The 27,433-nt window shown below is 37.9% G+C and overlaps 1 protein-coding gene across 1 annotated transcript in view; it reads left to right on the forward strand.

Moving 5' to 3' along the window:
• The window catches only part of DYNC1LI2 (dynein cytoplasmic 1 light intermediate chain 2), a 49,844-nt gene extending 22,669 nt beyond the window's left edge, over window positions 1-27,175 (forward strand). The window contains exons 6-13 of the mRNA XM_020989442.2: window positions 2,342-2,435; window positions 4,792-4,927; window positions 10,713-10,824; window positions 12,277-12,336; window positions 16,307-16,348; window positions 16,987-17,104; window positions 18,628-18,744; window positions 24,091-27,175. Of these exons, the coding sequence (XP_020845101.1) occupies window positions 2,342-2,435; window positions 4,792-4,927; window positions 10,713-10,824; window positions 12,277-12,336; window positions 16,307-16,348; window positions 16,987-17,104; window positions 18,628-18,744; window positions 24,091-24,194 (783 nt within the window). The 3' untranslated portion in view covers window positions 24,195-27,175. The remainder of the gene's footprint in view (window positions 1-2,341; window positions 2,436-4,791; window positions 4,928-10,712; window positions 10,825-12,276; window positions 12,337-16,306; window positions 16,349-16,986; window positions 17,105-18,627; window positions 18,745-24,090) is intronic.
• The last annotated feature ends 258 nt before the right edge of the window (window positions 27,176-27,433 follow it).

A 27,433-nucleotide genomic window follows, 5' to 3' on the forward strand; every position in this document is an offset into this window, starting at 1 on the left:
AGAGTAGGTAATAGGATTTATGCCAAAGTTGAGTAGAGTATCTAAGAATAGTGTTAGGTGTGCAAAAACTCAGGTGGGACAGTGTTAACAGATAATGAAAATGAGGCCCATGTGCTTTACCCTTAATTTACTTCTGTCTTCTCTGCCAAGGAACATGATCTTTGCTCTGGAAAGATAAAATGGTAGGTAAGAAGGATAGATTTCAAAGTATATAGATTTCAGAGTCAGAGGAATTCCATGGCCTGAAATTCTACAGGCCAGGAAGGATGAAAATTGCTTAAGAATTAAATTCTGAAGATCTGAAAAGAAACAATTCTGATTAAGAAGAAAAGGACAACTTGTCTAAAGATACCAGTATGAGTGTATATGGAACTCATTGACCAGCTTGGGTTTTTAAAAAGCATATACAGAAAATGGAGGTAAGGGTAAAAGATGAATATAAAATCATAGAATACTCCTGTGAGAATAGGGTCAAAACCGTACCTGATGTGGTAGAGTATACCTATAGTCCTTGCTGTTGAGAGTCTGAGACTAGTGGATTTCTTGAACTTGGTAGTTCTGAGCTTCAGTGGGCATCCAAGCTAAGTTCAGCATTCTTGTGGCAAGCCCCCTAGATGAGCTGGAGCAGGTCAGGGAGTTGATGATAGGGGGTTGGATATGTGAGTCCCTCACTGCACATCTGGCCTAGGAAGGACTTAACAAAATGGTACCCAAGTGGAATGATTGCCTTGATGAGCTTGGGTCTCCTTTCACTAGTAGGCAAACGTGGTTGACTTTGTGCAATGAACTCTTTTCAGGCACAAGTTGAAAGCTGAAGTTAAGTAAAATTAGAAATACTAATTCTTTACTTTACAATGCTTTACAAATTCATGCTTTTGTCCCTCTAACTCTTTTCACTGGTGTAGTTCATAATCCCCTCCATGCATTGGACAATTGCACGAGTTCCAGTGGTCAAAAAATTCATTCTTTAGTGATGAGTATCTCCATACTTAACTTGACTGGTGCCCAGACAGAAAATACAAAGTCTGTTGCTATCCATTACTCAAAACCTTTCCAACATAGTATAGCCTTCCAGATCTTTGAGTCTTTGAGAATTCTAGATCAAGATCATAGCATGATAGGATATTAGAGGAAAATTTTAATGGAAGACCATTGGAAATGATACTAATTAAATATATTTGTAGTTAATAACCTCCTTTGTGTAATGTGATGAAAATTTGAATGTTCAAAAAATAGTTTGAGGGGGAGAAATCTGTTCCTTAAAAGTACAAAAGACTTTCTCCTTCTTTGGTAATAGCAGAAATAGAAAAACTCTGTAAAAGTCAATCTTAAAAAACAATAACAACAACAGAACTCCCAGTAATCTTGGATTTAAAAAACATGAGAAACTAAACAAAAAAAAAGGAAATAGTAAAATGTCAGAAATAATCTGCCATCACGACATTAATAGCTTTGATGTGTACCTTTGAGAATGTATTTTTATTTAAAATTAGTATGAATTGTATGGTTTTAAATTTGTAATTTTAAAGTTTTAAAGGAATTTTAAAATAAAATACATAGAGGCTTATATACACAGTATGCCTACCTCTGTGTGTGTGTGTGTGTGTGTGTGTAATAAAGGAATAAACATTTATTAAGAGCTTATTACGCTGAGTGCTGGGCCTGCAAATATTCTTATATTGGCGGGGAGAGGGGCAGTTCTTTTAAGGCTCTCAGAACATATAAGCTTAGCTTTTTGCAAGAGGTTGGTTTTAGCTATAGAATCTTTGACTTCCTAAAGGTAGCATTTATGATGCAGTAGTTAAAGAAAAAAAACCACCCACCATTATATCAGTTCTTTCATTGTGCCAGTTCACTTTAAGGATGAGATCATAGGGTCACCCATTTATATCACCCATTTATGTAAGAAAACTCAGAAATCATCTAGCTGAGCCTACTCTTTTAATCTAGTTTGGTTCTTTGTGGATAGCAGCTTTTTAGTGACGTAAATATTTTTTGTCAGCGGCTAGTCAATGATATGACGAGGAAATAGAACTTGAAATGGATTATTCTGATGAATGTTAGTAAGAATCAGTTGACCCAGCAGTTCTCAGAGTGTGGTCCAGGTACTTCTGTGGCTCCTGAGACTCTTTTAGAGAGACCATGAGGTCAAAACCTTTTTCACAATAATACTAAGATATTTTAATTACTAGTCTGGTAAATATAAATTGCTATAACCTGCATAAACAAAAGGATTTGGGGAGGAAGTCCTCAATAACTTGGAAGAGTGTAAGGGGGGTCTTGAGGCTGCAAAGCTTGAGAACTACTCTTTTAACCCTTTACTTTCATTGTTTTCTTCTAGTGTGATGCAGTGAGCGTCCTAGAGAAAGAACATGACTATCGAGAAGAGCACTTTGATTTCATTCAGTCGCACATCCGTAAATTCTGCTTACAATGTATCCTCACTTAAGGTGGTGTCATTTTTGCTATTTCCTTTTTTTTTTTCTAAGATGACCCTTCAAAATTGCACAACTTGAAATAGCATAAGATTAAATGTTTTTGTCGCATAATTTGCAAAACAGATGCTGATCTTCATTGGTAGAGAGAATTTCCTCATCAGGACTCTCCTATACCAATAAAATAGCAGATCCCCCAAAATTAAATGTAGCACTATGTGTGTAACTTATCTGCACCTTGATTTTTTTCATCAATAGGAATAATAATACCTGTGCTCCAGACCTCAAGGAGTCTTCTCCCTGTGAGGAGAGCACTTGGTAAACTGTACAACACATTAGAAATGTAAAATACTGTGACCATCTTAAAAGTAGGGAGGAAGAAGAATTTAGAGTTTCCTCCTAAGAATAGGCTGTCTGCTGCAATACTGAATTATTTGGAGGCATTCCATTCATACCTGTGGTAAGCCAACCTTGTTGATGGTACACTTTGGGTGATCTGACACATTAACTGAAAGGAAAGAGCTGACAGTTCTGCTGCCAAACATCATTTGAATTAGGTGCCTTTTGAAACTTAAACTTGGCGTTTTTTCAGAATGGGAAGATCAGCTTAATTTTAGGTCTAAATTATCAGCAGATGTGGATTTGGAGTCAGAAAATTGGGCTTGAATGCAGCTCTGACATTTTATCCTTTTGTGGCCAAGTCCCTTCACTTCAGCTTCTTCATCTCTCAGATGGACAGAATAATGCTCAGTATACTTCAGAGAGATCTTATTAGGATCTAATGAGCTAATGAACACCAAGTGCTTTGGAAATTGGAAAGCCCTACTTAAATGCTGTCTATGCTATTTATTGTCAAACAGAACATAATATTTGGCTTTAGTAGGGGGAAATCCCTTGGTAGTCTACACATAAGACACTGAGTTAATACCAGCCTTGGGTCTTCACAGATCCAGCAAGTGGTGCCCCAGAACCACGTTAGGTGACTGGACTGTAACCAGAAAGCTTCCTTAAATAGGCTTATACTTTCTTGAATAGCTTACAGTATGTAAGGGAGATATAAAAGGAATACATTGATAGTCTTATTTCACAAAAATTTGAAAACTGTTTTCATTTATGTGTGTACAGTGAATCCATCCTGTCAGTAGGGATATGCCAGATGTGTTTGTGGTGTGCAAGGCTCTTTTTTCTGCTGATGAATTTTATGAGATTTAAAAGTAGGAAAATGGTCAGAAAAATTAACAGCCAGCATCTAGCCAGAACAAATAATTTCTTTGGCAAAAAGTTCACTTAAAGATTATACTTACTGTAGTTTTGTACCACCAAGGCCAAATTAATATACTGCATTAGTAATTTAATGAAGGATGGTCTAGTGACCTAGGAATAGTTTTATGTGTGTCTGAAGTGCTTACATTATTTTCTGAAGTAGTGAATTTGAGCTAATATGCTTAGTTAGGAAATTCCTTTGGAAAAAAACATAATGGGTTGTTTATACTCTACATATCTATATGCTGTATCATTTATGTGTAGCATTATACTATATTGTTTATTCTTTGCTAGAAATATAGTATATGCAACTATATACAGATCTTACATTATTTTGTTATTCCTTCATTGAAGCGCTGTTTACATCCCTTAGCATGGGATAAAGGTGACTGAATTCTTGAAAGATGTCCCCATTGGAGCTCCACCTTTTGAATAGGCACTACCAAACTGGTAGTGTAGGTAGTTCTTTTAATGGCAGGTTATCTGAGGACTAGTCTGGTGAACTAAGAGTTGAAAGGCTCTTCACCATAATGTTAGCCATCAGGTCAAGGATTTTAAGGGCTTTTAATCGAGTGGTAACTCACAAAGACTGTTTATTTAGTTGGAAAAAGTGTTGCAGTCTGTATTATAGTACAGCCACATGGATAAAATCATGGATCCTTGGGGTATCGAAGTGTATATGTACATTTTTTTTCATTAGAAACTAGACCTTCCATTATTTTAACATTAGGATTCTGAGTGAGAAGATTTTTGATGGTTGGGCTGAAAGCCAGGATATAGTTAAGAACTCTGATTTGGGATCCCAAATACTGAATTTTAGTTACAAATCCCCCCCAGTGAATGACTGACTCACTCTAGAGCTTAGTTTTCTCATAGAAAATAAAGGTTTGGGGCTAGATGATCTTTCAGTTTTAATGTTCTATAATCCTATAGCTGTTTTTACCTTTTTGATGTTTCAAAAGTTCCAATGTTTGTCTCACTGAGTGTATCTGGATTAATAATTTAGGCCTGTTTCTTCTTAATTGGATTTTGATTGTGCATGCTTGATTTAAACATTCATACTGACTCAGCTTTCCTTAAGCAAATTGAATAGATGGAGCTGCCTTGATTTATACATCAGTTAAGGAAGAAAAGAACCTTGACTTGTTGTACAAGTATATTGTGCATAAAACATACGGTTTTCACTTCACCACACCTGCCTTAGTGGTGGAAAAGGATGCAGTTTTTATGTAAGTTCACTTAAAGATGTTTTTTCTTTACATTTTAAATCTTTTTATCCTATAAAGTGTGGTGTTTTCCCAATTTTCCCAAATGGTCTGTTTTTCGATTTATCTTTATCCTACCTTCTATTAGGCTACACAGAGGCAGTATTGTATAATGGACAGACTCCTAAACCAGGAGGCAGAAGACCTGGCTTTTTTTTTTTGGCTGGTAAACAGCTATTTGAAGCCATTTCCTTAATTCAATCCTTCGTTTTCCTTATCTGTAAAATGAAGCTAATATAATAGTCTACGTAGTAGAATCGAAAGAATACTTTGGATCCAGGAGACTCAGGTTCAAATCCTAGCTCTGCTGTGCTGTGACCCTATAAGGACAAGCTTTTTTCTCTCAGGGCCCTTATAGATCCTTAATTCCTTGATTTCTTGCTCTTCCCATTTCACAAGGCTATTGTAAGGATGAAATAAGATACCCTAAGTGAAGTTCTTAATAACTAAAAAGCATTATGTTATTTAGGAGCAAGTTACTTTGAGGGTCAGCCAAAACCTTAACTTCTCTCTCCTTGCTTTCTGTTCTTCTGCCCACCTGTGCCCTTAAAAATGACACATTAAGAACAATAGTAAATATCAGTACAACCAGTTAAATTTGCCTTGCATCTGTTTACATTTAAATAAATTCACTGCTGTGGTACAGAATGTCTTTTCAATCACAAAAGACATTCATGATTCTTTGTCCTTTTGTTCCTATTCACTTCTTCTTCTGGGGTCATAATTAGTCTGTGCTATCATCTTCTGTTCTGACTTTTTTGTTTTGTAGTATTTCATAAAAGTCCATATTTCTTTATCCCATAATCTGTCTTAATTATATAATCATTCAATTATATTTATTTACCACAGTTTATTTAACCAGTTCCTCTATTTTTAGATATTCAAGTTGCTTCTAGTTTTTTTTTTAAATTACAAATGATATCACTGAAAATTTTGGAAAAGCCATCTCATTTTTTGTTTTGATAACACTTTCCACTTTCAAGGTTTATTCCTAGCAGTGGAATTTTAGAGTGGAATAAGATTATTTTTTGTAGCTTTACTGGATACTAGTAGATTGCTGTCTCTTCTCCCCTCCAAGCTGTGCTGCTAATTTACTGTTTAACTGTACTAAATAACTTCTTTCTATTTCTCCATGACCTACCGGCATTGACTTTTGTTGCTGTTAATTAATTTTGCCAATTTGGTGAGTGTAGTGGTACCTGTTAGTTTTTATTTTCATCGCTTTTATTATTAGTAGGGTTAAATATTTTTCTAAGTCACTATTAACAATTCATGTTTCATTTTTTGAAAATTATTCAGATCCGTTGACCATTTAGCACTTATTAGACTGGGAGCTTCCTGTGTAAATTTTTAACAATGTCTTATATATTTTAGATGTCAGGTTTTTATATGTTATGTTTACCATGAATATGTTTTGTTCTTCTACTTTTCTTTTGTTAAGTTATTTTTTGTACAATTTTAATGTAATCAAACATGTCAGTCCCTAGTAATTCCTTCTATTTGTTTAATAGAAGTATTCCTTTCTCCTCAATGATTGGTTGAGATAAATAACATTATTCTTTGTTTTATGTTTGTCATTCACCTGGAATTCATTGAGGTTTATGGTGTAAGATGGAATTCTAAATCCATTCTTCTATGAAGTGCTAACCAGTTTTCCTAAAAACACTTGTTATGTAATAATATGTTAAGGACCTAAGATTTAATCTCTGTAGGAACCCTGTGCACTGACACATGCCTCAACCACTGTCCAGCTCAGAATCTTAGAGAGTTGTTTTAGGTGCCAGTGAATTCCCTCTAGTCACACAGCCAGTAAATGCCAGAGGTGAGATATGAACTCAAATCTTCTAATTTCCAGTTCCAGCACTCTGTCCCGTACACTACACAGCCTTACTAAATAAATGCAAACACAGGACAGCAGTACATTTAAAAATGGTTTCTTATAACCTGGTGCAGGTTGTGCAAAGATGTTTCAATGTCAGAAAAAATGAGCAACATGGGGAGACAGTGTGGTACAGTGGAAAGAGTTTTTGATTCAGTCAGAGGACCTGAGTTCTAATATTGACGCTACCCCTTACTTGTGTGACCTTAGGCATGTCCCCTTGTTAGGTTCCTCATTTCAAAAAAAGAAAGATTCTTTCTAGCTATAAATCTATAGTCATGTAAAAATTTAACAAAAAAATTTTTCAGAACTTTCCTATCTATAGAAAAAAAGCTTTTGATAAAAAGTCAACATCATTCATAAATAAAACATCACAAAGAAAAAGGAAAGAAGGATTTTTTTCCTCAGCATAGTAAAAGATTACCCAAGGCAGTTGTTGACATAATTTTTAACAGAAAACCATTAGAAGTCTTCCAACTGAAAACAAGGATGCCACTTTTTGCCATTTTTTTTTGACGTTTTTAGAAGTGCTAATAGTTACAATGAGACAGAAAGAAGTATAAAGATTAACATTGTAAAGTAAACTCAAAATATCATTATTTGCAGGTTACATAATGGCATGGCTAGACTCTCCAGTTGTCTCAGCCAGAAAATTCACAGAAATAATGGACAAATTTTGCAGTGTTATAGAATACATGATTAATCTACAAAAATCATTCCTATTTTTAAAAAATCAGTGAGGTATATGAGAATGAGCCTCCTCAGGCTAGAATCCATAACTTGTATAAGGATGACTATAAAATGATAATAACTGAAATAAAATAAGAACTGAATAATTGAAGAACTATTAATTGTTCATCAATGCAGTAATAATGATTTTATCCCCTTAATTTATTTACATATTTAATGCAGTGTCCATCACAGAGAACATGGCATACTAGATGGTTGGTAGCAGTCTTTTACAGCTTCTAGTCTTCATCACTTGAAGGAATTTCCTAACTGGTTGTTCCCTATATTGATGAAATCATAGCTATTGACTCTCCATCCCTCCCCCCAGAAAAGACTGTGAGGACTCTTTGTAGAGTTGAATAAAATTATAATGTAATTTTTATAGAAAAATGATACTGAAATATGCTGATGTTTCAACATGCTGAATGAAACAGAAGCCAATGTAGGATGATCTTATACCACCGAACTTTAAAACTGATTATGAAGTGGTCATTCTTCCCTTCCCTCGGCCTTTTTAAAAAAATGCTTCTGTCCTTGGGAGCAAAATGGACTAAATAACTTTTGTTGCTTTCTGATAGCTGATAAAAGATGATAGAAGTGAGAGATGGAATGTGTACAAATGAAGTTTGGAGATGATGTGTGTCTTTTGTTTATCCATCTTGAAGTCTCCTCCTCTATCTGTATTTGAGTGTATCTCATTTTATGCAGTTCTTGTCTGTGTTCTCTCCCATAAATTCTCCATAGAGTATGGAGACCTTTCTCTAGGTCTTTTAATATTTCATGAACAATGTATTTGGACTGCCTATCTATTTTCCCTCATGTTACTACTGAGTTTCTTATTCAATTATTCATATACACAAGTTTATCATTAGCAGTAGGCCGCAGTCTGCTTAGCTCCACCCATATCTCTCCCTTGCCCTTTGGGTCACTTGTGGTTTTGATTCTTTGAGTATTAGTTAATCTGTTTTTATGCACTTTTATTCAAGAGTTGTCCATTCCAGATTGTACAATCCCATTTGATAGGATTTGCAGGTATTTCCCCTAACTTCGTTAGGGCCTTCAATAAGGCTATACATGGGTCACTTGATACTTAATGCATATTTATGATGAAAATGAAATAATCCTCTGGAGATTTGTATCTTGTATTTAGAGAGAGAAAATAAGCATTTATTAAGCACTTATTTGTGCCAGGAGCTGTGCTAAACACTTTATAGATAGGTGCTGTTATTATCCCCATTTTACAGTTGAGGAAACTGAGGCAGGCAGAGGTAAAGTGACTTGCTTAAGGTCACACAGCTGCGAAGTGTCTGAGGCTAGATTTGAACTCAACCTACTTCTCTATCCACTGGACCACCTGGCTACTTCAAACATTATAGTAGGTTATGTTGGTTTTCCTGTATTCTTTGAAGTCTACTATCAAAAACAAAAAATGCATTAAACTCTTTTATATACACAGCATTATGCCAGGTCCTGTGCCAGGCAAGACCTTGGTAAACGTTCATTGAAAGTCTCCATTGAAATTAATCTAGTTATTCTCTAGTATTCCCTTCTGGGCTGATTTTTAAAATTGTTCAGAAAAGGTAGGCATAAAATCCCTTTAGGTCCACAACTAAGGCAAATAATTATTAAGTGCAGTTGTCTCCTTTGAATTGCCCCAATACAGAGGACCAGTCAGGCCTGTCTGGTCTTGTTTAATAGCATCTCATTTGTTTAATGAGTAAGAAAATTACTTATTAAGCCCACTGTAAGTATGAACTATCATATTGTTACCTTTGATCCCATCAGCAAGGTATTGGCCAAGACTGGTCACACAGTGGACACATCAGTTTGCCTCTTTGTAGGGTCTCTATATCCCTATCATTAGGACACCATGCTTCTCAGTTGTGGAATAGTGGGGAGATAACACTGGCACCAGTCTCGGGACTCAGACCTGAGTCTGTGCCCAACCCTAACACCTTTGAAATGTGTGGTTTGGAACAAGGCATGTGAACCCAAGATTTAGAGTTGGAACAGACGTTATAAATCATCTGGTCCAGCTCCCTTCTTGTATAAGTGAGGAAGCTGAGGCCCCTAATGAGTTAATGATTGGGTCCTGAGACTGCTGATCCGGTGCCCTTTCCACCAAACCATCCTGCCATCTCAAAAAGAAGTCACATCCTCTTTAAAATGGCAGAAGTGGTGTCTGTACAACAACCTGGAAGATTATAAGTAAAGGTCTCCCTAAACCTCCAAACAGGGAGAGTGATTTCATAACCTGCATAGGAAATCACACCAGCACATTCAAGTCTTAACATATCACCTTAAATGTACAATTCTAAGGCTGTTTTTGTACAGTTGCCTTCAGTGTGTGTCTATTGTAATGCATTAACTTAGATTTCTTAACTGCCATCGTTGAAATGAAGAAACTTTTATTGTGTCATTAGTTTACCTCTTAGGGAGATAACATTATTTTCTGTGACATCAGACATAAAATACCTACCATGTTCATTTTGAGGGAGCTGGAATGGCTGAAGGAACTTGAGGTTATTTAAGCTTAAAAAGAGAAAATTTAGAGGAGATAGGATCACTGTAATTATTAAGGAAAGAATGATTAGCCTTGTTCTCCCAGAGATATAGGAGGCATTTTAAAATTGTGGCTTTCTGTTTAATGTAAGGAAAAAGTGCCTAAAACTTGAATCTGTTCCACAGTGGAACAAGCTGCCTTCCAACCCTAGGATTCCATGACTGTCATGTGACCACTTTGGACCTTCGTTTTATCCTCTGTAAAAGGCAGAGCCTGGGCTTGATCTCCAAGGGCTTTTCATTTCAAATGAAAGGGTCATATGGGCTTTATTGTATAGGCTACCCTGTAAAATGCTGTTGAGGGTGCAAGCTCCATTTGATTAGTAACTTGGCTTTCATATAGTTCCAAGGGCAGGTACAACACAATTTTTGTCTTTATTTCCTCAGTGCCATATAAATATTTGTTGAATTGAACTGAAATATACTCTCTCTAGTCCCTAAAAATATCAGGTATTCAGTGATCATTAGGTAAAACTCCTTGTCCTGTGTGCTTGAATCTTACGTAGTACTTCTCAATCTCATTAATATGTTAAATTATACCCAAAAAAGCAAATCATTCCCTATTTCTTTTCCTTTTAGACCTGCTGGTTGGGACAATGAAAAGAAAATAGCTATTTTACATGAAAACTTCACAACAGTAAAACCAGATGATGCATATGAAGACTTCATTGTAAAACCTCCTGTAAGAAAGGTACTAAAACTTATTTATTTTAAAGAGTTTTGCATGGTTGTTTTCAAGGAAATATTTCAAAGAAGAAAATTATCTCCAAAATTTTTGATTTCTTGTAGATTGTGATGTTATGGAATAAAATTATTGGGATTTGTTTTGAAAAGAAATTTAAGTAAGACTTGGACTTCAGTGTCATTTATAAATTGAATTACTAATTAGAGGCTAGAGTTGGAGATATTATTTAGTATTTTCACCCACCAGATGTATTCTCAGAGTCATAATCATTAGCCACAGTTACTTCATATAAAAATAAATATTTAAACTGAAACTAGTATTGAAGTACATTTGACCTCTCACTAGTAACAGTGCTTAAATGTGTTGCAGGATAAATTGTTTTCCCAGTTTTTGGAGTCCCAGAGTCAGCCTTTTTGTGTGCTAACATTAGGATGTTTACTTTGTAATAAAAGATTTTATCAGTATTATACTTTTTGGAAGCCCTATTTCTGACAAGTATTTTTTTCATTACTTTGAATATTCTTTTATTCTTATGACTACAGAAAACATTAAGTCGATTCTTGCCATTAACAGTAACTCGAATTTCATATAATGTTCCTTACTGGTTTCCTGAGATGATAGAGTGAAAGGTAAAGAGTATATCATCATGTAATAGGTGAGGAACCTAAAGGTGTTTCTGGTCCTTTGCCTAGTCACCGTGGACTTTAAGTTCTGCGCTCTTCCATCACACCGTACTGCTGCCTCTCAAAATCATCTGGGAATGATTCTTTTAGGCTTTTCTGGAGCTCCTGTGATGTTTAATTTTACATCAAAGACATCTATTTTAATTTTTGCCCACTCATACTTGCCTCAGCTCTTTTTTGTAGCTTTGTTAATGTAATTCTCAGCAAGCTGTGTACAGTAGAGGTGGGCAGTTTGATGTACTGTCTTCTTTCTGTATATGGAAATACTCATTTCATTTAGTATTGGTTAAGTTCAGAATTTTTAAAAACCTATGAATAAAATTCTCTGATATTGCATAAAATTTGAGTTCTGTCCAAAATGTGTTAGGCCCTTCAGTCTTAGCAGCTCTCATGAATTTAATAATAGATAGCACTTTGAAGTTTATAAACACACATTATGTATATTACCTTATTTGAGTGTCACAGCAACACTAAGGTAGGTACTGCAGGTGACTTGCCTCTGGACATACAGCTAATAAGTTTTAGAGTTGGGATTTGAACCTGGCTCTTCCTGATCCCATTGCTCTCTCCACGTTGCCATTTTTTAATCAGTTGTTTCATCTTTCCATTTGAGAAGCTACTCTGAGTTTTGGCTGAAGGTTTGGGTTTCTTTTTGTGTGAAGTGACTCCCGGATGCATAGTAAGACTTAAACTCTGTGTTCTTTTTGGAAAATTCTGTGTTACTGATTTGATGTTTTTGCGGTTTTTCACTAAAAATGAGCATGTTGTTTCACAGTTGGTCCATGATAAAGAATTGGCAGCAGAAGATGAACAAGTTTTTCTAATGAAGCAGCAGGTAATGGCACTGAGAGTTCTGAGTCAATTGGCATTGCATTATAAATAGTCACCTTTTGTAGCTCACAACCTCCCTGGGGCATAGGGAGCACGAGTACTATCATCTGTAATTTTCAGTAAGTTGTTATACCCTGGAAGTCCTTTTGCAAGACAAATAGAAATTAATGTAAACTGAAGCACAACGTTCTGAGCACACTGAATCTATTGGTAAGGCCAGCAGTTACCGATAAAAGAGGCTCAGTCAGAGTCAGTCAAAAAACCATGAGGTAGGCCATACTGGCCTTCATATAGTGTTGGGAAGTACCAGGGAACAAAGAACAGGAAGCATAAAACAATATTACTGGTTACAACGTATGAAGAATCATAGATGGTGGAAAACAGTATGAGTGGATGAAAGGAATGCATGAACAGCAATAACTCCTTCCAACGTGTTGCTGTGGAAATCCCGCTGCAAGGTTAGGTAGAGTCACAGCGAGAACAGTCCAGACTTTCTTGAAGGATAACCAACCAGCATTGCAGTTAACAGACTTCCTGGTGCCCACCTGCATCTTGCAAGGCTTGTTAGTGAGATAAGAGTTCTCCCTTAATTGTACATGGGCAGTAAGATGTGTAGAGACAATATATTCCTTTGAATTAAGATGATGTATGAGACAGTTTAGCTCAGAGAGGAAAGCTGAACTTCTGAACTTGGAGACAAAGAAGCATGGCTTAGGCAATTTTACAATACATTGGGGCTGATACAGATATTACAAAATAAAATCAGAATTTGATTTTCTCAGTTTCCTGCTTTGATCAGTGGCAGACATTTCCCCAGGATAACTTATCTATAAGCTAATTCTGTAAGTTTTTTTTTTTAAGTGAGGCAATTGGGGTTAAGTGACTTTCCCAGAGTCACACAGCTAGGAAGTATTATGTGTCTGAGGCCATATTTGAATTCAGGGCAGGTGCTCTATTCACTTAATCCTATAAGATCTTTAACATAATCATTACCAATAGGGTTCACTAACAGAAGGTTTTCTGGTGCAAGTTCAGAACAGGCTTTAACACAGCAATTAATTCAGTCTAAAAAGAATAATAAGACAAGGCAACAAGGGCCCATTTACCAAAGGTGGGTAATAGACTGTCCCCTGCAGCCATGTGAACAGGAAGAGGGATTCTACCAGGGATCACCTGAAATGAGTAATTGTGTCTCTGTTATAACTTGTTGAATCTTATGTAGGCCTGTCACACTTTTCCCTGACCAGTTAATGTAAGAACAACAAGATTGATTGATCATAGCACAAGCCATAGCAAGAATATCTAAAATCATGGACTAATATTAGAGGGGAGATTTACATGTCAGCAAGGTAACTTAAGAAAACTCAGCAAATATAGATACTGTGAAACAAAAAGCCAAAGTAATTCAATAATGATCATCAACGTTAATTAGCATTGTCTTGTATCCTGGTAACCCACTCCAAACATCCATTTAATTAGCACATTTCATCTTGGATCCCAGGTGTCCCATATGGTTGTCTGGTTTCTGGAAACATCTCTTGGACATCTAGAATGGACCTGTTCTCAGAGCAGCTTTGAAGGGAGTTGCTTCTCTGGTTCTGGTTAACTTGTAGAAATTCTTAGATGTCTGCTCACATCTTTGTAAAACAGATCTCAATGCAATTTAGTATAGTCATTTAAATTTTACTTTTCCAGTAATTAGTTAATATGGTGAAAGCCATAGAATCATAAGGTCAAACCTTATGATTCTAATCCTATCAAGAGCAGAGCACCAAATTGGGAACCCCTAGTTCATTTGAAACTTGAGAGAATTTAAGTTTTTACATATTCCTTGCTGTTTCTGTCTTTATCTGAACTCTGTACCTGATATGGATACTGCCAATAACAGGAAGGAAGAATCTTTTTGGGGGGGGGCAGTTGGGGTTAAGTGACTTGCCCAGGGTCAGACAGCTAGTACATGTCAAGTATCTAGTCTGAGGTCACATTTGAACTCAGTTCCTCCTAGCTCCAGGGGCAGTGCTGTATATACTGCGCCACCTAGCTGCCCGGGAAGAATCTTTTTTAAAAATCTATAGGCATCTGACTTGTCTAATGAATCCTTCTGATTAAAGATTTAACATTTACCAAAATAGACATGTAAGTTAAGGTTAAGAGTGCCTTTTTAAATTAGCACTGGATCAGATATCATTCAGCTTTTTAAGATTGGTGTTTATTTCATTCTTTGTTTTAGATTTAAGCCTCATAAAGGGAAAAACTTCAGTTTTACTACTTATGACTGTCTTGTGGTATAAGTTAGCAAGTTGTTATGCTGCTGTATTTAAGAAATTCAAATAACACCTGAGAAATCAAAAACTAAATATTTTAAAACCTTTTAAAGTAAGTGTTATGGGGCAGCTAGGTGGCGCAGTGGATAGAGCTCTGGCCTTGAAGTCAGGAGGACATGAGTTCAAATCCAGTCTCAGACACATAACACTTACTAGCTGTGTGACCCTGGGCAAGTCACTTAACCCCAGTTGCCTCACCAAAAATAAATGAATGAATGAATGAATGAATGAATGGAGTGTTAAAAGAAACCAGAAAATGTTTGGCTTATACAGAGGGTGAACAGTACAATTTTACATATATAAAGTCCCGAAATGCGATTTCTAAAACTTAGTAGTAGAACGTCCTCAACACTTGTATATCCCATTAGAATAATTTACATTAGACATTTATAATCCTCTAATCTTGTTGCTTTCTCAAAATTTTCCACTTTAGCAGTCCTTCCGCAGGGCCTCCTTCTAGTGTGGAGGTGTCTCTGGGCCCCTAAAGGCTGTAAGATCTGGCAGATCCTATTTGGAAAGGCTTCAAGTTGTCTCTGACAGCCAGGGTAATGTGGGTTTGGAGGAGAGGCTCCTCAGTGCAGAGGTGACTCCAAAGTGGTAGATTATCCCAGCTGTAGTAGCTTAGGAAGATATCTGCTAAGGTTTGTACGTTGGCACTGCTGTCTTTCTGTGGAGGGACAGAACCCACAGGGACAAAATCAAGAGTCCTTGAAGGAAGTGTGTATTTCCCAAGGTCACCTAGTGTCATACATAGCTCAGACTTTAACCCATCCCTTCTGATTCCAGGGCCACTGTATTTTCTGCTATTCCATGCTGCCTTTTAATCATTTATATGATATTCAGTTACTTTAAAAGGGGTATTGAACTACAGTGATCAGTGATCCCACACATGAATTGTAACGTGTAAACATGCTCTGAGTTGCACAGTCTTTAAATTCCACTTGTAACAGAAAGAAGGCATTATGTATGATTACTAACCCCTCAGGAAGAACTTAGAGTATACAGTCAAAAACATATGGCTCAAATAGATAAGCTGGAAAGAGTTCCTTTTAGTTTTCTCCTTTTATCTTACAAGAATCTGCTGAAGGCTAATTGTAGTACGTTGCTTTCTGGTAGTAGCTGGACAGACTGGCTTGAGGATTTCTCCAGCTGTCGTCCCCACGTGGGTAAAGGAAGGTCATCTTTTCATGGTGCTTCCTAGTTTACCAACAGTTTCCTTGAATCAGCCCAGTGAAATAGAGGGTGCTGATATTGTCATCCCTGTATTATAGATGAGAAGAGACCAGTCCTGGCCTCGGGCCTCCTGTTTCAGTGCAGTTCACACCTCATTACAACTGTTTTCCTTTGGAAACTGTTTGTAGTTGGAAAGAAGAAGAGTACAGCTCCTGCAGGGATCCAGCAAGTCTCTGACCCTGTGACAGAGCTGGAAGTGACTTGAGGATTGTCTAGTGAAAGGGAACGAAGCTCAGAATAGGGGCATGACTGGTCCAGAGGCAGAGCCAAGATTGGAAGCCAAAGCTCTCCTGAATCTCCAGTGCAGGGGTCAATGTGTTTCAGTTAAGCACATTTCTTTGGAGTTTACCTTGTTTTATTTATGTTAAAATGGCAATTTTGTTTGGGAGTAAACTATCAAAGTCCTTTTCTTTGCAGTCCTTCCTTGCCAAGCAGCCAGCCACCCCTACAAGAGCATCAGTGAGTATTGTTTTTGCTACAGTGAAGAAAAACCCTTTGTATAATATGATGAACAGTAGACAAATAGTGCAAAAATTCCAAGCAGTGGTGTTGATCAGGTGTGTTACAATGTGAGGTTTCAGACTTTGTCATTAATTATTATACCTTACATTTGTATAGGAGTTAGAATGTTTTGATGTACCTTCACGTTTATCTGATTTGATCCTCACAATATTCCTTTGAAAACTGTAAGACAAGTATCATTCTTCCCATTTGGCAGATGAGAAAATTGAATTCCAGGTAGTTGGAATCATGTCAGGAACCAGACTCCGGGTCACTTGGTGGTTCTCAGTCCTGTTCTTTTTTAACTGTGTGACAGAGACCTCCTTTTAAAATGACCTCTTTTGTATCAATCATAGAATCATTGTTGTAGAGCAGGAAGGGACTTCTATGGCCATCCATTCCTCCCTTGTCATTTGCAGTTGAGGAGGACACTGGGGCCTGGAAAGGCTCAGTGATTTGACTGAAATCCCATAGGAAGTATAATTTTTCCAAAATTAAAATGCAAAAGAATATAAATCATTTTCAGAGTTTGCACTCTCTGTAATGTTGTGCCTTTCAAAGTTCTGTTAGCACTAATAACCTCTCTTTGGTCTAAGGAATCTCCTGCTAGAGGGCCTACAGGCTCTCCAAGGACACAGGGCCGAGCTGGACCTGCCAACGTCCCCAGTGCCTCACCAATCACATCTGTCAAGAAGCCTGATCCAAATATTAAAAGTATGTATTTCAGAATTGGCTAGACCTTGATGGCCATCTGGTCTAGTCCTTTCATTTTACAAATGAGAAGAGCAGGACTTACACCCAAGTCTCTTGACTCCCAAATCCTGTGCTTTTTCCGCTACATTCTTCTGCTGGACTTGAACATTTAACTTGAAGCTGAAAGCAAAACATTATTTCTAACTCATGGGATTTATAGCTAGAAGACCCTGGAAATCATTTAATTCAGCCTCTCATGTGATGGGAAAATTGGTTTGCTCCCCACTCCCCATAGCCCACTAGATGGATGCCAAGCTTAATGCAGATGCTCAGTTCCCATAGCCCACTGGAACTCAGCTCCCCAACTCAAGAGACAACCACCAGTCCCAGCCTCCCCTGGGTGGAATTATAGGTGTGCACCACCATGCCCAGAAACACCTTACTGAATGATAATTAATATTTGATTATTAATTTATTGGTAATAAATAGTATAGCCAAATTTGTTTAATGCTTGACTAGTTATATGGGACTGGTTTATAGTGCTTTTGGTTGCAGAAGAGATGCTGAGAATCTTCATAGCATAGTGATAGAATCCTCATCATTTTCTATGTTGGAGGATTCCAACTTCCATATTTCAAAGATCATGCATTCGTTTGTGTGATTGCCTACTCTGTGGATGTAGATCACTGCCTTCTATGCCTAACTGTTAAGGTATCTTTCATAAGTTGCTATGACCAAAAAATTTATTACAGGAATGAGGCTGTCCTAACTGGCTAGATTGTGCCTTGGACAATAAATACAGAGTCTGTACTCTAACCTCTTCCAGCCCAGGATCACCTCTGAGCTAGAATGAAGCTTGTGATAAGTCAGATATAACAGTAATAACTTAGAGTGTACAAAGCACTTTCTTCACAACACTTCCATAAGGATAGATAGTGCAAGTATTATTATCCTCCTTGTAAAGATAAGAACACTAGGCTCAGACAATTTGATTTGAGTCTCAAAATACCCCTTTGAAGAAGGTAGGACAAATGTCATTATCCCCATTTGGCAGATAAGGAAACTGAGGCTCAAGATAAAATGACTTAAGGTCTCTGGGTTAGTAGGTGACAGAAATAGAACTCAAACCCTGATGCCATACTGCATATTCTTCTCTCTTGTTCATCACTGCCTCTTCCTGTGTGTACATTTGTGTCATACTTAACAAGAATTTAGCAAAAATCCAGTCATGATAGGGTATTAGAGATCCTGAGCATCAAAAAGCCCTGCTTCCTGTGCATGACAGTGTTGGCTGTGGTTGGCTGTTGGTGAAAACCAGTAAAAAATTGCCATAGCTGCCATGTTTCTGTCTGTCCCTGTCACAAGAGCTGCGTTTGCTCACAGCCAGCCATCCGCACAAAAGGCATCGAATGATTCCCCATGTCCATGTGCTCTTGCACTGGGAGACATCATGGTGTGTAACATATATCAGAAGTTGTGCAGTCAGATGTTTAAGTTCCAAGCTGAAAACAGGTTTCTCTGGTTTTTTGTTTGAATTTCTTTAGATAATGCTGCAAGCGAAGGAGTGTTAGCCAGCTTCTTTAACAGCCTCTTGAGTAAAAAGACTGGTTCTCCTGGGAGTCCTGGAGCTGGGGGAGTCCAAGGCACAGCCAAAAAGTCTGGTACTGAAGGGTGTCCTTTTGTCTGGGGCTGGGGGCTGGACTGTTTTGTTGGTTTGGTGTGGAGGGTGTCTGCTGGCTCTGTTTTGTTGACCGTTCAGTGTTTGATTTGGACCACATCCAGTTATATATATTCAGGGACATACTATGTTTTACACAAACTCAACACAGGAAAAATCCAAATTTAACAAAAATGATTAGATTGGCAATGATTAGTCCCTACTTTTTAGAAAGGATGCTTCTTTTTACAAAATTATTCACCAAAAGTCAGGATTTAGAGCTAGAAGTAACCTTAGAGATCATCTACTACAACTTGTTTTCTGTCAGTGCAGAAAATGAGATCCCCAGAGAAGTGACTTTTCCACACACCTAATAAATGGCAGTTAGAGTTTTGAGCTTTGAACGTCGGTCCTTTTGACTTCTGACTCTGCATGCTCTTCACTACAGTCCATTGCATCTAAATTGGGTACATTTGAAATAGTATTTTAATTACTAACATGCTGTCTTCTCAAGAGTAGACCTGTTGAGTTAGTTGAGATAGATACACCTTTAACAAAAGCCACCTTGTTCCAGCAGCTACTGAAATAGTGAAATCATCTCTAGAAATCTTAAAAAACAGTTTTATTCTCATCAGGGGAATAGAATACATTACATCTCTAGATATTTGCTGACAGAAACAGTCTGAAAAGAGTATGATAGGAAGGAAAACAGAAGTCCCTTTGTTACCTCCTTCAATGAGCAGCTTCTGAGAAGGCTGTACGCTGAAAGCAAGTTCAAATAATCTTGAATACTTTTTTGTTGTTGGGTTTTTTTGGTGGTTTTTGTTGTTGTTGGGTTTTGGTGAGGCAGTCAAGGTTAGGTGACTCTCCCAGGGTCACACAGCTAGTTAAGTGTCAGGTGTCTGAGGTCAGATTTGAACTCAGGTCCACCTGATTCCAGAGCCCATGTTCTGTCCATTGTGCCACCTAGCTGCCCCTTGAGTACTTTTTTGGATATGTAATCGTTTTTCTTTTCAGTTTTAAGTAGTAATAACAATAGTTCATGTTACTGGAATGCTTTAAGGTTTTAAAGATGCTTGCATGGTCTCCTGGGGTATAGATCTAGAAAGGACTTTAAAACTATCTAGTCAGACCTCTTCATTTTACAGATGAAGAAGCTGAGGCACAGATAAAGAAAGTGACTTGCCAAAGGTCATACAGATGGTAGGTTTCAGAGCTTGAGTGTGAATCCAGGTTTCCTTTATCCACTCTTTATCTACTATACCACCCCAAGGTTTGTACCTAGTTTCATTTGTTTTTTGGGGTAGAACAGGCTACATTGAAGTTTTGGGGTGTTTTTTCTTTTTTATAAATTGCTGTCTATTTATTTTGGAAAAAGCATTTCAAATTCGGCAGACTAGACTTGCCTTAATGTTTTCACCATGTCTCCTGGAAAAAATCCACCTCTAACGTTTCACATGCAAGTCTAATCTGGAAAACAGATGCTTATTAAATTCTTTGGCCTTTTTTAAAAAGCGGTTTTGTTTAGAGTTAAAGATAATTCTATAATCTTTAATTTTTAAAATAAGTATTTAAAATAAGTCAGTTGTTTCTAATCTGGCAACAAATACTAAATGATAAAGAAATGCCTCATTTTGCAAGGGAGGAAATTGAGACACAAGGAAAGTGGCTTATTCTACATGTGTAGTCAGTAAGTGGAAGAGCCATTTAGAAACTCTCTTGCCATCTTATTATTTTTGACCCCATGCATAAAAATAGTACTACTTTACCTTCCCCAGTAGAATCTGTTGTGATCTGTACATAATAACTGGCTGTTCCTTTCTTACAACTTAAAACCCTATCTTATACCAAAAATCACATTGTTGAGGGAAAAAATAATTTATCAATGATAATGACCTTTTAGATTTTAAAGGGATTCTTTTCTTAAATAGTACGTTATAGATATATGGTGGTTTTTAAGTAATTCCATTTATCTGGTATCATGAAGAATATTTGAAGATTAAAGTATAGAACCACAAGATATAAAATATGAATGTCAGAACTTAAAGGGACCTTGGAAACTCCCTGGTCTAGTGCACCCATTTTACAGAGGAGGAAATACAGCACGAATGTTAAGTGGTGTGCCACGGCCACATAGCTAGTTATTGGAAGATCATGTGACTTTGAGTCCAGTGCTCTGTCCATTATATCAGTTCATTCATCTGATAACCCCTTTTTTGTGTATGTCAGTCTTTTCTTGCTGTTGAAATGTAGGTAGCGTTTCTAGATTATTCATTTGCATAGCATATATTTATTGTAACTTGAGAGGCCTGGGGAGCAAATCAAGACTGAGGGAATGAGGGAAGCAGCCCAGTGTACATATGCTAAACTCACATTAATGGGAGGAAGAAGTAGGTGCCCCACCTCAGACTTGGGCAAGTATATTTCCCTGGTCTCTTGCCTCCAGTGTCTCCCTTCTCCAGTTCATCCTCTGCCCAGCTACCAAAATAAGCTTCTGAGGTGCTCTTTTGAGCATGTAACTCTTTTGCTCAGAAAACTACCATTAGCTTGTTGTTGCTTCTGAGATATAATAGCTCCCTTTGACACTTAAGGGCCACTACAGACTGTTTACAGCCTACTTATTTAGCCTAACTGTTCCCCTTCATATGCTGTTCATTCTACCCATATGATTCCTAGCTCTTTCCAGATCTTGTCCTGCTCACTCCTTGGAATACATTCCCTCTTAATTTCTGTCAGTTGAGTCCTCAAGGCCCACTTCTCATCTGCCACCTTTTCCACCAAACCTCCTCCAGCCCTCACATGTCTCCCCCTCCCAACACATATATTCACCACTGAAAGTGATTTTTCCCTCCCCATGTTTTCCTCAAGCACTTTGTCTGGATCTCTCTTTTGTCCCTGTGACCTTTACAAGTGAAATCCAAACTTTTTTGGTCACACCGCTGTCAATTTTTTGAGGATACACCCCCTCACGCCAGAGGTGTATATTCATACATGAATTATATACAGGTACTATTGTACAAATATATTTTGTATCTTATAGAACATTTACAAAAATAAAAATTTAAAAGAATGAGACAACAGTGAAATATTTTAAATTTTTACAAATCGTGACTTAATACTTTGTGACATTTTGGTTTCAAGGTCAGGTTCTAAACTCAGTGTATTTTTATGTTTGGCTTTTAATGGCTGTCATAGCTTTGAAAAAAAAGCTACCTTACCAAGACACATAGCCCCAGATGGAAGAATTGCCTTGTTGGCTACACAGATTAAATCATGACATTCATTTTTCAGGCCCATTCAGAGGTGTTACGCAAAGGGTTTTGCTTAAATTTGGCTAGTAAATTACCATCTTCTTGATGTCTGGGAGGTAGGGACATGGTCTGTGGAGGTCATGGCCCACATCCCCCAATGCCATGTTTAGGAGAGAAAAGGGCAGTGGCAGGATAGGTGGTGAGGTTTCTGGGTAGGCTGTTACCTAGGGAGGAATGGTCTTCATTTACCTAGAAGCTGTCAGTTTGGAGGAGGGTAGAGTGGGAAGGAATCTTGGGAGCACATTGCAGATCTGAGAGACTTTTAGTGTTTTGTTTTTGGTTTTGGTTTTTGGGTTTTTTTGCTAGGCAGTGGGATTAAGTGACTTGCCCAGGGTCGCACAGCTAGTGTCAAGTGTCTGAGGCCGGATTTGAACTCAGGTCCTCCTGACTCCAAGGCCAGAGTTCTATCCACTACACCACCTAGCTGCCACTCCAAGAGACTTTAAGGCATGGCTCCTTGAGCCCCACACTTGCCGGTGGCAGTTGCTGTCCCTTCCTCTTGCTCATGCTGCTGCTGGTTTCCACTGGTTCTGCCAGCCATTATATTGCTCTTCTCTCAGCATTCTTTATTTTTTAAGTTTTGAATTCTAAATTCTCCCCCTTGCTTGCCCCTCCCCCACCCATTGAGAAGGCAATCACTTGTACACATGAAGTCTTGCAAAACCTATTTCCATGTTATTCATGTTGCTTAAAAAAAAAAAGTCAAGTAAATTAAAATGAAAAAAGTCTTCTTCACTCTGCATTCAGAGTTCATCAGTTCTCTCTGGAGGTGGATAGCATTTTTCATCATTGGTCCTTTGTAATTATCTTGGAGCATTGTCCTGATCAGAGTAGCCAAGTTATTCATAGTTGATCATTGTACAGTGTTGCTGTTACTGTGTACAGTGTTCTGCCTCTGCTCCCTTCACTTTGCATCAGTTCATCTAGGTCTTCCCAGGTTTTTCTGAAACCCTCCTGCTCATCCTTTCTATTATAGCACAAATAGTATTTTGTCACAGTCGTATACCACAGCTTGTTCAGCTGTTCCCCAATTGATAGGCATCCCCTCAGTTTCCAGTTCTTTTGTGACTGCTCTTCTTGAATTCACTTTGCTACAGTTCCTCCTGAGGGCAATGGAAAATTGCTTCTCAGATGCTTCTTAAAAAAACATTTCTTCCCCCCCCCCCCCCCCCCTTCTGGGCCTACCTGGCTCTCTGGGCCCACGGAGGACCTCTCCCTGCTCCTGAAATTCTTCTTGGCATCTCCCATCTGTCCCAGGTTGTGAAGCAACCATCTTCTCCATCTTCTCCTATGGATGAGGCCCCAAAAGGTTTCCTGTTTGAGCAGGCATCCATCCCCTGTGCAGCCTGAGCCTCTCCAAATTTCTGAGAATGGTGCTAGAGGCACAGGAAGCATTTATCTCATTCATCCTCTTCCAGGAGGGCGGGGAGAGGGCGGGGAGAGCATCTGAGACAGGCTGTTAGCAACAGCAAATGCAACAGCTGTGTTCCTCTCCTTAGTTCTAATGCTTTGTTTGCAAATGCTAGGAGGGCCTCTTGAGTGCATACCACCCTACTTTGGAGACCCCTATTTATACAGTCTGGCTTGTCACCCTTAGTGGTATACACATCAGAGCCTGCTTTTTGGATTGCAAGATTCTTGAGGGCAGTGATTGCAGCATTTATACCCACTAGCTGATGTTATATTGAGCATTTGGTAATGCGGATGGAGTTGGTGTTCAGTGTCCATTGGTGAGAAAAATGGTTTCCAAAAATGACATGACAACATTTGGTGAAAACCGATAAAGATTTTTGAGCAAACTTTAAAAAAAAAGAAAAAGGACATCCTGTCTTTGCTGGCAGCAAGGAGCAGAGTGTGCCTTGGGATTAGAGTTCAGAGGGAACTGAGTTAGGATTCCTTACCTTCCCTGTTAACGTTACCAAAGACCATTAGGAGAAGAGGATTTCCTTTGTGATATCTTTTTTCCCCCTCTCCAAGGTTACGCTTGTTGGTTATTTAAAAATAGTAACTTAAAATACTTTATTTTCATTACTTTTTAGGACAAAAGACTGTTTTGACAAATGTTCAAGAAGAGCTGGACCGAATGACTCGCAAGCCTGACTCTGTGGTAACAGCAAACTCATCGACAGAAAATGAAGCTTGATAGTACTTAAACATACCTGTGTAAATGACCAAATAACTTTGTATATTGATCTGACAAGACCAGGATTTTTTCTGATACAGCCCATGCTATCAGTTTTTCTTGGGGCAGGGGAGATTGAACTTAAAAAAAAACCACATATACACAACCAACCAACTTCTTTGGTTTGTCCAAGTGTAAAATGCACATTCAGGAAGTTTGCCTAGAAAAATCCCTCTGTTTCGGATAACCCCTTAGAGTTCAGATAGGATAGCCTTGGTGGGAAGCGGGAGAAGCCACATTTCTTTGACATGGGCAACACCAAGGAACCAACTGCAGAATTTCTATCCAAGTGAAGCTAATGGTCACGTGCAAGGACAGAAGGAGGGACCAACATTCAGATAGTTGCTAGAGTCTGAGCACTTGTGTGTTAACCAATTCCTTTGTGCCTGGAAAGAAGGTGCAGGTGGCAGCAGAGTCCAGGAGGGCGAAGAAGGCCTAAGGAGAGAGGAGGAGATTGGATACCAGAGGAAAACCGAATGTGGATGAGGTGGAGGAAGACAGAAAGATAGTCAGTGTTACCAACCCCTGTGTGTTCAGTAGGAGTCTAATAATCATTGTTAAAGACAAATTAGAGAAAAGTCTAAACTAAACACTAAACATCATGGGAATTATTCTTGTCATGAATCATGTCTTTAGTTTTTAAAAGATGTATAAAATGTGGGATTGCTCTTCAGTGTACCTGATGCAGGGGGGAAATTACTCCAGCTTGCTTAGATCCAAGTACCTGGCACATTGTGGGATGGCTTAGAAGGTACTTGGACTTAATGTGCACTGTAATGCAGACAGTCACTGTTTGGCTTTAGTTTAAAGTGAATAATTATGGAATTATTTAATTTTAAATTCTATTTTCTAATAGTTACTGCCTTGGTTTTTTTAATTTTATTTTATTTTTTATTTTTTTTTTAATACCAACAGGCTGGCCTATTAATAGAATGATGGGTGGCATATCATTTTCCCATAATGAAATATGCTACAGAATGTTTTAGAGAGATTTTTAATAATTGCACTCTGGCTACTAAGCTAGCATGGATTCCTGCCTTATGGTTAGTGGAAACCTTCAAAGGTTTTCTTTGAAAGATTTCGCCCCAGCTCACTAGTCTGCTCTGCAGCTGTTTAAGATGGAGAATCTGTGTGAATATTGCACATTGGAAATGGAGATAATTATTTTCTTTTGTGTTTTCCTGAAAATGTAACATTTTTTTCTTATGGAAAGATGACTTTCAGTTATTTCCCAACATAAAATACACACGATATATTTGTGTTTGTGTGTGTATGTATAGATATTCAAGTCCATAATCTCATCACAACATCATATGTGACATAGGAAATGTCTACAGTTTTCAGATGGCACTTTTTATTTCATGAGTGATAAGGATCATTTAGATATTAAAACACTACCATGAATTTCATGGACAAAGCATTTTTGTTGTCAAACTGAAGGGGGAGAAAAACCACAATTTTAATTATGCGGAGTTTACTTTTTATGGAGATGAATTTGTTAGTTTTTACAATGTCTGAGCATAACATCCCTGATCCATATATATGTATATATATGTGTGTGTTTTTTATATATATGCATATATATATCATTACTTATACCTTCCACGTTATATTGACCACTAATAGGAATCCAGGAATAATTTTAAATCCTGTTCTGTCAGGAGACCGACCTTTATTGTATTTTATAACTGTCTCAACACTGCTAACTAGAAAACTGAGAGCATTTACTTGCCTCTTTGACAAATGTTAACCTAAAAGCCTTGTTTTGTGCCATTTATATTGTTGGGAATACAGTATATGTTTTGGTTTTGTTTTTTTAACATTTAAAAAAATTGTACGGTGGCCTCAAGTTACAAAGTTGCCTAGGTAAACACTTGTGAACTGACTGTGGGTTGAAGGTTGATGTAAGGTGTCTCCGGAGGGATACATGCTGGGAGTAAGTGAATATTGGAAAAGCCTGCCAGCAGTCGTCGTGGCTTCCTGTCCCAGCAGTATCTGGAACGCTTGAGCAGCAAGAAGGAATTATTGGAAGTGCGTATGTTTATTATTGTCGCAGTATGGTTTTTAAAATTAGCACCATCGTATTTTGGGTTTTTATTTGTCATTTTAACTGATCAGCACTTTCTGTACCAATCTAATGTATCTTCCTTGTTTGTCATAAGATTGATGAAAATATTGAGCAGAAGCTCTTAACATCCCAGTCTTGCAAAAGAAGGTTTCTCGTGGAACCGTTTTATGCCAGTTCTTTGTTGCAAGTGAGTGCTCCTGGTGTCAGAAGCAGCTCGTCAGTATCTTGGTGGGCTCGGTGGTTGCCAGAGTCAGCCAGCTTTGGGCAGTTGCCAAGTATTTTTTGTTCCTGTTGTTTTCCTGTTTTGGGTGTCGCCAAACATTGGAACCAAAGGCCAAGTAGCAAGCAGCCTTTACTTTATTTTCTTTGCAGAATACGCTTGTGTGATAGACTGTTAAAAACTACTCTGTGACTATTTACACATGCGCATTCTAGTGGTTACATCTGCTGTTCCTGTTTAAAGCCGAAAATGAGTCATAGAGAAAGGCCTAGAATTGGCCTGTCACAAGAACATCGCAGACAAGCTGCGTAAGTTTTGTTGTTTTTCACTTAAAGCTTGCGCTGTTTCTGATTGGCATCTTAAAAACCAACATTAAACTGTCATGTTTTATTTAATTAAGTGGAAAGTGACTGCTCTGTACATCATGAATCTAACAATATACACTCTGTAATTCACTGTCCTGTACACTAAGTTTCATCGATCTTTTTTAACCTACAGTTAGAATGGCAGATTATCAGCCACAAATCTTAATCCAGTTGTATGGCTTTAACCAGGTGCAGTATGCAGTCATGTGGAATCTCGCTTTCTAGTGCTGGCCAAATGGAGATGTCTCTAATTACTGGCTTCAATAAACACGAATCCAGACTGCTGGCATTGCTTTGTGATTTTGTTTCTTGCATATCTGATTGGGAACGAGTAAAATGACAAAGGAGAATAGCATTCTAGAGTTAGAAGGATTGTCAGAGGTCATAGAGTCCCACCCACACCTGAGCAGGACCCATATGTCGTCAGATCCCGAAGTAACTGAGATCATCCAGTTCTGGCTTCTCATTTTAAAAATGAGGAAATTAAGGCCTAGAATTCTGTTACCTGCTTAAGGTCACCCTCAGAGGGGGCAGTGTTGTCTGAGCC

Source organism: Phascolarctos cinereus, unplaced genomic scaffold (genome assembly GCF_003287225.1).
Source record: "Phascolarctos cinereus isolate Bilbo 61053 unplaced genomic scaffold, phaCin_HiC Scaffold_2;HRSCAF=192, whole genome shotgun sequence".
In the NCBI taxonomy this organism is placed as follows: domain Eukaryota; kingdom Metazoa; phylum Chordata; class Mammalia; order Diprotodontia; family Phascolarctidae; genus Phascolarctos; species Phascolarctos cinereus.